This window comes from Patella vulgata, chromosome 8 (genome assembly GCF_932274485.2).
Source record: "Patella vulgata chromosome 8, xgPatVulg1.2, whole genome shotgun sequence".
NCBI lineage: Eukaryota > Metazoa > Mollusca > Gastropoda > Patellidae > Patella > Patella vulgata.
Window position 1 is genome coordinate 45,619,349 of NC_065886.2, and position 10,824 is coordinate 45,630,172.

Below are 10,824 nucleotides of genomic sequence, written 5' to 3' on the forward strand. Positions count from 1 at the left end.
TGCAATATTTAGCAGATTGGAATACATTTTGTGAAAAAAAAATTAAATGTCAAAATGGATAATCAAGACATTGTTTTTTATTGTACCGACTTTAGTAACGATGATCGAGGCTAGCCTAAAATTCAAAAGCTAATATCTTGGTTCAGCATAATCTATTTACGTTATCTATTTATTAACTATTACAGCGAGAACTGTCTACTCTTTATCTAATCTCCCATAATTCTCCTTTAATATAAACACTTCTGGGAGTAGGGGAAGTACTGGGGCATCCCAGAAACTTTATAAAAATATGCGATTTGGAGTGTGTCGTGGATAAGGAACACATTCAACAGAATAATTGCATCTTAGCATTGATCTAAAGGAGGGGATATTGGCTCATGGCTAGATTCAAATGAAAAGTACATACATTCCTTTTCGATGTCCGTCGGAAGAGAGGGGGTTTAATTAATTTATTAGATTGATCTGGGTCACCAAGTGTTTTAATGATTTTTGGACCCAACCCCGCTTCTAAGACAGTACCTGCTGGTGATATATCACATTTAATGCACTGAATTCTTGTATTACACTAGGTTATAGCCTAATTGACTTCAGTTACTGAATTAATTTATATAACTATATTTATTCTTAATAACAATCACTGAAAAGAAAGACTAGATATTGAGCAAGCTATATATGTACAAGTTACATAATATACAGCCATTTGTACAACTCTAAATACAATAGCATTCTATTATAAATGCACATTCATACAAAAAGTAAATCATGAGCTGATACAAACATTATTTTGAATTATATTTTGAACATAATCCATCATGCCAAATAAACAGGATTACATATATTAACATTAAAATCCAAAACTTTATTACAGAGACAGAGTAGTCCAAATACTATAAATAAATTTTTTGGTATAACAAATGATATTTTTTCCTTTAAAACCACAAATCTACATAAAAACAACTAAATAAAGTGTCAGTGAGAGACATTCTTATACACTTCATATACAACAAATTCATCAAATACACAAAATTTATACATATTCACCGTGAATATATACAAATATTATCATACATACATTTCATTATTCACAACAAAAGTAATACATTTATTAACTGTACCAAGCACCATAATAAAATCAAACAACTATGCTAAAATTTGAGGTTAAATAAATATTGAATGTATATGGTATACCAAAACTCATTTTATACTGTACTCTGTCCAATATAACATATATTTTCTCATGGGCAGCAAAGTAACCACGTTTCTGGTGACCAATGAAGTACTATGTCGTATTTCATTATAAGCTTATTTATTTTGGCTGTAGATTCCATACAACTATACACATTCATCATTTACCAGATTAAAGGAGCTAAACCTCTTTATATAATCCATAATCTTACAACGTTAAAACTTGAATTAGAATTTAATATTGGTCCATTTCAATCAATATCAATGTTATCTTACTGCTCCTGATCTATACTAATATTTGTGACTGTCGTTTGTCTGTCTGTTTGTTTGTCTGTCTGTTCGGGGTTGGCGGCTACACTAGGTCTGCCCCGAGTCTGAAATTTGGGGTATAGGGGTAGCTCGAACCGGGGAGTAACAGGTGGCGTTAGTCTACCACTTCCGGTTTTGGGGTTATGACCCCCGAGCGAAGCCGGGCATTCTTCTAGTATCCAATATTTAAGACAGAATGAGGCACCTTGATGAACCAGGATCAACATATGCCAGAAGTGAGAGGTCAACCCTACTCTTGATGCAGTTAAGCAGGAGCAATTGACTGCAATTCAATATGGACTACTTACATATTTCAGCAAACATAACTGATTAGATATTACACAAAAATATTCTAAAAATTGAATGCAAATCAATGTATATATTCATATTACATTAATATGTGCTTTTCAAACCATTTTCATCCTTTTTAAGGTTCCCAAGAATAGACGTTTAGCTCCTTTAATATCTGTTAGAAAAAATTAATACTAAATATCTCAATACTTATGGATTTATTTTAAATGAAGATATTTTTCAGCAAAGGAAAGGGCTAACTGGGCTAGATCTATGTTTACATATGTTCTTAATAATGTGGTTGTCATGCCGATAGCACTCATACCATAAAGAGCAATGATACATTTTATTCCTAGATGAAATCCTGGTATTCTGAAAGATTAAAAAAAAAATAGATAAAAGATTAAAGTTTTCATTTTATGCTAAAAATATTTGAACTTCACTAAAATGCCATACCAACATTTCATTACATTTTATTTTATGGTTGTTTTCTCCACTTCATTTGATATAAAGACGTTATGTAAACATTGTGACTGGTCGACTTCTAATCAAAATATCAAACGTTCTGTGAAATCTTTAGAAAGCCTTTGATTATCCAGACATTTGATTGATTTTCTAATTTAAGTATAATCTCACAGGTACCTGAAGAAAGTTTATTAGTAAATGTACAAATACAAACTTTTCTTGCAGAAAATTGTCTTGTTTACCAAAATATGATGTCTTATAAATTGTCTAAGAGTATTTATAGAATTTTGGGAAAAAACAGACAGACAGCTCTTTTTGCAGTATTGATTAAAAGTGTGATTAAAATGATATCAAAAAGGAAAAAAAGACAATTACTTTACGAAAATAAGCCAAAAACAGACACTATTTTAATATTAAAGGCAAAGTTTTGCATAATTAAAACTCATGACATACCTTTCTTCCACACTTCTACAATAGCCATTAAAATATCTTAGTCTAGAATGAAGGTATAGTAAACCCACTAGTGAGGATGGAACTGAAAAATAGAGTGATAAAATAACATATTGATACAAACTCAAATCTCATATATTTTTAAGTGTGAGAGATAAAAATGGATCAGTTTTATAATGTAATATTGGCCGCTTTTAAATGTGGAGGTGGTGGGTGAGCATAGGCGTATGAGCCATGGGGGCAGCCTAACTTTCGGGCAATCTGACTTTTCAGGCAGATGGGTAAAATGAAAAAAAAAAAAATATTATTCCATCTTATAAAGCACTAATTTTTCTTTTCCTTTAATTGAATACCACAAATTTCTACTGAATTGACTATGGAAATGAAATGAAATGGGGTTTAAAGTCCTATTGTTCTGCTCCGAACTGGGCTAATGGAGACGGGCATACAGTGTGATATGAGGGAAATTTTGCCCGGACAGTGGCAGTACAGCCTACACTTAAAACGAATTCCAACTGTCAAGGGATGTTTTACGTGCTTGCCAATGTGTACACGGATCCTCGGTTTTTCGTATCATCCTAACACCTAGACAGCTGTCCTTGTCAGGCCCTCCGTCCTGCATCACTGGATGAACTTTCTCGACCAATGCAGGGATCGAACACCCGACCTCCAGGCTAGCAAAGCCAGCGTCTTACCCACTTAGCCACTATGGATTAAAAATTTTGTCTGGAGCCACTCTACGTTGTGTGACATTTTTTGTGCATCGATTATTATTTGTGAATGCAGCTGCAACAGTCTGATTGAATGGTTGGAATTCAGGTCGCCATAGAGTGGGATTTCAGTTACAAAACCATTGGAAACTTTGAAACTGCTTAAAGTAGCTAAGTCTCTAACTCAATATCATCCAAAATCTTCAACATTGAAAACACGATTTATTTGTCAAATTAAATCAACATTCATGTTGTGATCTTACCGGAAAAAGATGGGCTTTTGATATCCAATATTTAAGACAAAATAAACATTTTACCATTGGTACACGAATCGTGTACCATAATGCGCTTCAGCCCCAGTTGTATCAAGAGACTCGCGGGACGAGGCTAGACACATTGCACCAAATCAAACGGCGGATGTAGACTGGAATAACCAGACGCTAGAAATTTGCACTCGCTTGAGACTGCTGGCTTATTTCGCCGAACATAACTGATTTGAAATTGGAGTAAAAACGGAAACCATTGAATGTAAATCAGTTTATATACATTCATATTACAGTATTATATGCGTTGCGACCCACTTTTGTCAATTTCTAGGTCCCAAATGTTAGCGATTTAGCTCCTTTAACTCCAGGGCTAGAATAGCAGTAAAACACATTTGCGGAGGTTAATTTTTCAAAGTTTTTTCCGGAGGGAGAGACCCCTATAACCCGCGACAATTGATTGGTTGTTTGGGATTCAGGTCAGACACCTAATGCAGACTATATTGGACCACATTGAAGATGCTTGGCTGGAATAGCAGGAAAAGTGTTTGCGGCTGTCAAATTTTCAAAATTATGTGAGGGGTAAGCTCCGCTCCTTTGTCCCTCAAAGAAAACTGTAACCCGCAATTTTTTCGGGCATTTCGGGTTCTGCTGCCTCAACAGTCATCGAGCCTGTATGCCTTTATTGGTGGGGGAACGAAGGGGTGGGGGGAGGCATTAATTATTTAGTTCATGTTTTGGCATGGTCTATCATAAACAGATCTCAACTTACTTGGGTGGAAAAATATAGAAGATACCCACAGACTTGGCATAAAAACTGGCATAAATTCTAACGTGTTTTGCCTGAAAAGAAATCAATTGTTTTATTACTTAAATTAACTAACACAGATAAGAAATGATATTAATAAATAAATAAGTAAAAAAATGATACCTATGTTACATCTCATAGGCCACCTTCCCAGTTTAGTAAGTATTTAGTTCAATATAACAGTACACATAATATAATATAATATACCTAATCCACATCAAAGAATATACAAAGTTTTAATACTGTGGCCATTGCTTCAGGAATATGGGATTTAATATACACCAGTCTCACTTATAGGTTCCCCAATAATATTAATAAAGACCAATGCCTATTAGTAATTACAAGTATCAACAACTTGATATACATAATAACTCATACTCCATAATTCACAGTGTACATGTATAAGTGGTAATCACAGAGACCAATACAATCTACTGTGTATTACATGGTATTATCCAACAATAACTCAGTCAATATACATCTAACAGCTCTGCATCAAGATACATACTATTATATCATATGATTGCATATTTAGAGACCCACTTAGCCGTAAAGACCTTATAATATCATATGTGTTGAAGTGTTAGTCCTATTTAAAAGTTTGCTTACAGCTGGAACATCTGGTGCAACTTGTATTTGGTCTTTTGATGTCAATCTCAGACTAACTGTAAACTATATACTTACTGTGCTCTGAATGCTCTTTCAAATGCTGGGTTTCCAGTGGTTTGGGGGAAAGGGATCTTCACCTTTTCTCGGATTCGGAAAACTCTCATTGCAAAAATAACTGAAATTATATAAATACTTGGAGAGATATTTGACAACATGGGTGGCCATTAATATGTAACAATCTCAGTTATAGTGCACAGGTCAAGTAATTCATAGGAAATCCTGGAAATGAGTGTGTGGGTGCAAGGAAGCACTAATGGTCACATAAACAAAGGTTTGAGCTTATTTCATTTCTACACCTCATCTTAAAAAGGAGCTAAATCGCTAATATTTGGGACCTAGAAATTGGCACAAATGAGTCGCAACACATATAATAATGTAATATGAATTTATAAAAACTGTTTTACATTCAATCGTGTCCGTTTTACTGTGAATTGTCATCAGTTATATTCGGCGAAATACGCCAGAAGTCTCAACCTCAAGTCAGATTCTAGCGTCTGGTTATTCCATGCAGTCAACACCGATTTTATTTATTGCGCATGCTCTCCAAATAAGAATATATCACCGTTTGACATGACTTGTGGAATATGTCTAGCCTCATTCTTTGAGCACCTTGTTACAAATGGCGCTGAAACGCAATGTGGTACACGATTCGTGTACCAATGGTAAAATGTTTATTTTGTCTTAAATATTGGATATCAGAAGCCCATCCTTTCCAGGTAAGATCACAACACCAATGCTGATTTAAATTGCAAAAAAAATCGTGTTTTCAATGTCGAAGATTTTGGATGATATTGAGTTACGGACTTAGCTACTTTAATTTGAATTATGTTGCAGGAATTTGTTTTGCATGATAGCCTTGAAAGGTCACAGTTTGCCAGCAAAGGCAAGATTCTGCTGAATATTTCATGAATGATATCACTGGTTTCAGGATTACATATCATGTGTAATTAAAGGGCGTGCGGTGGGGGAGGGGGGGGGGGGGGGTAACGTACCGTTATTGGGGTTCGGGATGAATTCAGAAGCGACCCCCATCGCATACAAACAAGCTCACCGGATCAATACTTCGGGATCTTATCCGGAAATAACTAACTATATATTAATCAGGTAATGTTTTATAACGGTGATTTAATCTCGGGCTAAAGTAGAGCTGTTTCGTGAAGTCTTTGACTCTGTTCTTGCAACGTTACGAATATTGAATCAAATTGTTGTCACTCACAACATATGTAATTTGGTTGCAGTGCATCAGCAATAATTACATATTTATCTTGTTCCTTGCTTTGTTTGTCAGTCAGTATATCTTCTAAAGGTACTAAATATGCTTATTTTGTATAGCAATGCAATAATGCAATATTGCAATAAAACAAAACATGGGCACCAATTGGAACGAACAATTCTGCAGATCAGCATATACTCAAAAACAATTGGTAAACAAAGCATCAAAAAATGTCAGCTGCGTATATAGTACGTGCAACGCAATGTTTTAGTTTCCTTACCGAGTTGATACGAGGCCAAAATGGAAATCATTCCTGGAAATACTAGATCTCCAAGCCTCAGCATATCCATCTTGGATAAATTGTCACTCATTGCGATTGGCCCGTGACAGCGCACAAAAATTAAATTATTCGGCCCTTCGTTTCTGAACTATGGCCGTCAACCTACTTTAATAATGAGGTAGTATCAATAAGGGGGCGTTTCAAAATAACGGTTACAGCCCTAAATTGTAACAAATCAAACAATTTGGATAGGATAACGTGTTTTATTAGTCAATTCAACAATAATCATAAAGAATGTTATATATAAGCCTGTAATGAACCCAGCCATCTACATATCTAACAGTATTCACCACGATATATCAAAAATAAACCTGAGATACATAGATACCCAAAAATGCATAGTTAATATTAAATTTGCTGTGTCATCATACAATACAATATAATAAAAATAATTATAAATTTGGTCCTTCAATAAATATTTCAAATGACAATTTCTTATAGGATATATATGATCAACCTATTTTTATATTCCAACAATAGTCTGCTACAGAATCAACTTTTAAAAACATTCTGACATCTCTAACAAACACAACACAAAATTAAAGATTTCGTTCAAATTTATATATTTTTTAAAAAGTAACATACAAAATTTATTTCAAAGGTAAATATTTTTCAGCATTCTGCCAGAATATTTGAGCTAAATCAACATCAGTGTATTTTCTTAGTATAACTGTGGATATTCCAGAAAATCCCATAAATAAAAAGGCCATCAAACATTTCACTCCAAGTTTAAAACCAGGCAGTCTGAAATATAAATATGATATATTTTGATAGTACATATCAACAGGATAGAAAACATTACCTTGTCAAAATTATCATATCAGTAAAACTGTAATTCACCTATAGAATAAATTTAGACTGCATAAAATTGGTTGCACAAGGATCTGTATAAAGGGAGAGTAATTATGTAAAGAATTGTTGTATGACTCAAGTATTTATAAGATGTATAAAAATTCCATTATGTTAGTCTCAAAATGACCACAGCACTTTAGTATTAAACTCCATTCCTCTCCTTTCCATTATTTAACTAACGTTGTAATACAAAACACAGTTTCTAATGCAACCAAATAACTCCCCAGCTTGTTAAATATCAAATATTAAATCTCAATTTGAATGACTTGAATGATAGCATTAACAAATTGTGATATAAAATAATTACCTGCCCTCAACACTCTCCATATAACCACTAAAGTACATTTGTCTAGAATAAAGGTATACTAAACCCACCAATGATGCAGGAACTGAAAATAAAATCATTTGAAAATAAACCCTTCAATCATTGCATATTTTGGGGGACTTAATGGGGGAGCGGATTTTTGAATACTGTAAGCCCCCTTTTGTTATTTTGTGATATATGATCCAGTTAAAGCAAAACTATCATAGTCTCTTTTGAAAATAAATACTTCAGGTTTGTTGGCAATTCAGCACAAATTGCAATATTGAAGAATTGAGGATGTCAATTAATATTTTCATTAGACATTAGACAAATCTGTATTTTATTGCCAATCAGAAAATGTTTAATGTGTTATTTTATGTTGATAACCCAGGGGCGGATCCAGAGGGGGGGGGGGTCGAAACTCCCCCCCTGCTTAGCTACATAATTTTTTTTGTTTATGTGAAAAGTTTCTCAGCCGTGTGCTTTATCCTTTATCGTCAGATGTGGGACAGGATGGGCACTCAAAACACGAGATAATGATATAGACATTATGTGATATCACAATTAATGCTTTGCATCCATGAAATTGAATCACAATGTCATTGTATTAATTCATAATAAAAATTGACGTCAAACGAGGTGTTGAATTTCTCTGTTTAAAAAGCTCAATGTGTATGTATATACGCCAAAATGACGATAGAGACCATGCGGGAGGGGGGGAGGGGAGATACATTGTCTCAGGAACCTGGCAAACTCCTCCTGCAAACATTCCTGGATCCGCCCCTGTAACCATTTTCTTGAAGGGGTTTAATAATATAGGCATTTAGAGACCACAACCAGGGCATAAAATGGCCTTTGAAGGAGAAATCGATAATATGAAAAAGTTTCTACTTCATTCATTCTATTTCTCTGATACACACCAATAGAGTTTATTTCTTACCAATCTGATTAAAACACAGATCCTATTTCGTTTCGTTTTTTATAGTTCAAAATTTCGTTTTACTAGGATCTGGAAGAATTGTTATATAACCCACTTTCTGGATAATGTGCGGGATTAGCTAATGAAACGGTCTGTTACAGTGATTTTTTTGCGCGAAGTGCACGGAACTTTGGGTAAACCACTAGAAACATCAACGCTGATTGATTAATCAATGTCTGACATCATAAGGTCAAAAACTGCTCGCATGACACCTCACGCGACCTTCCACTACAACTGGTCAGATCTTCATGTAATGTAGGCCATCGAAAGTATACAAAAAACGGAACGAAATATAGATCTATATTTAAATCAGATTGATTTCTTACCTGGATGGAAAAATATTCCAGACATCCATAAACATGGAAAAAATATTGGTGTAAACTCTAATGTGTTCTGTCTGAAATATAAGAAAGTAAAATTTCTTATTTCAAATCCTAAACTTAAAAAAAAATAAAGATAAAATCTAATCAATATTTTCAAATTAAAATTTGCAATGATTTAATCACAATTAATGAGATAAACTCTTCCTCTTGGTTATTGTTATGTTATAATTAACCTCTGGCACTGCCACACTGAAACTTGGGGTTTAACGTCCTACTTTTGTGCACTGACTGGGCTAATGAAGACAATACATCATGCAGTGTGCCATGAGGGAATATTTTACCTGGACAACGGTGCTACGGCCTACTCTTGTTTCGAATTGTCAAAGGTTCTTATATGTGCACACCAATGTTTACAGGGGATTTTCATACCATCCTCGACACTGTCCTTGTCAGGTCCTATATCCTGCACCACTAACAAGGAGAAACAAGGCCGTAAATTCCTCTTTACCCAACACAACACATAACTTACTTTTATCCATCAAAATAATGCTGTTTTGAGGTTAATTGAGTGCATCCCCCTCCCCTCCAATAAACTTATAAATCTTGTGTCCCCACCAACTCCACTGTCCACTACTCGACTACTTATTTAAATACTTGTGATACATAGAGACTTACTGTGCTCTAAATGCTCTATTAAATGCAGGATCTCCAGTAGTTCCTGGATAGGGTACCTTTAGCTTCATTCTCATAGCTCCAACACTTCTAGCAAATCTTGCTGTGAAAAAACAGACGAATTATAGTGATGCCTTTATTATTTCATTTATTGTATCTTATTAACTTTAAAACAAAAACTTTATTTTCAGTTAAAACTCACCCGAATATGAAATTGATTAAATCTGTTTTCAAATCCATTCATTAATTCATTCATTAAATTCATTGTACTTAACAATCTATCAAAAACAGTCCAGTAGCCAAGTTAACATAATCTTAACGACCGTTAACATAATCTTAAACATCGCCACAAGTATCGCACTTGAGTGGACATAAAATTGTTATACAACCATGGATCAATACAGGTCCACAAATTAAAGTAAATAAACTAGTTTCATACTTAATTGAAATGATGCCAACAAAGAAACGGCTCCTGGATACACCAGATCTTCAACTGATAGAGATGTCATCTTCTCTGATCCTTGAAAAATAAATCTGACCCTTTTGCTTGAAATAGTTTTTGGTTAGTACACGTTTATTGTAGCGGGCTGTACTCTGAACGCTCTCGTAAAGATAGGCAGGGTTAATTTGTAGGACGGGGATAATCTCAGAGTACAACTTTGTTTTTTTGGAAAAAAAAAATATTACTCTTTAACTTTATTCAAGGAGAGATATGATCAGAAATATCCAGCATCATCTTAGATTGTACCCTTTTTTGTAGGACCGCGAAAATCTTATAGCAAAATTGTTCTATCTGATATATAAACCTTTATTCCTGGAAATATTATAGTTCTTTATTTTTTTCAAAAGCTTCGGCATTTATGAGCATCCCTCACACCTGTTAACCCGTGTCAAGGCAAAAAAAATATATGATTTGTTATTTATTTCTTGTAATATCTATGCAGTTTGTCTTGTCCGTATAATTGTTGTGCAGTAGTGCAGTCCACCTGCA

General features: G+C 34.2%; 1 protein-coding gene and 1 long non-coding RNA gene across 2 annotated transcripts; both read right to left on the bottom strand.

Annotated features, from left to right (window-relative positions):
* Positions 1-4,445: 4,445 nt before the first annotated feature.
* LOC126831176 (uncharacterized) lies at positions 4,446-6,825 on the bottom strand. The gene is made up of 3 exons (XR_007684161.2): positions 6,644-6,825; positions 5,166-5,265; positions 4,446-4,516 (listed from the first exon to the last, which is right to left on the bottom strand). It is a non-coding gene; the product is annotated as an uncharacterized LOC126831176 (long non-coding RNA).
* A 67-nt stretch (positions 6,826-6,892) lies between these two features.
* Positions 6,893-10,443, bottom strand: LOC126831175 (microsomal glutathione S-transferase 2). Its single transcript, XM_050561883.2, has 5 exons — positions 10,273-10,443; positions 9,837-9,936; positions 9,165-9,235; positions 7,863-7,944; positions 6,893-7,447 (listed from the first exon to the last, which is right to left on the bottom strand). The coding sequence occupies exons 1-5, from the start codon at positions 10,340-10,342 to the stop codon at positions 7,294-7,296; spliced, it is 477 nt and encodes a 158-aa protein (XP_050417840.1). The 5' UTR covers positions 10,343-10,443; the 3' UTR covers positions 6,893-7,293.
* Between the last annotated feature and the right edge of the window lie 381 nt (positions 10,444-10,824).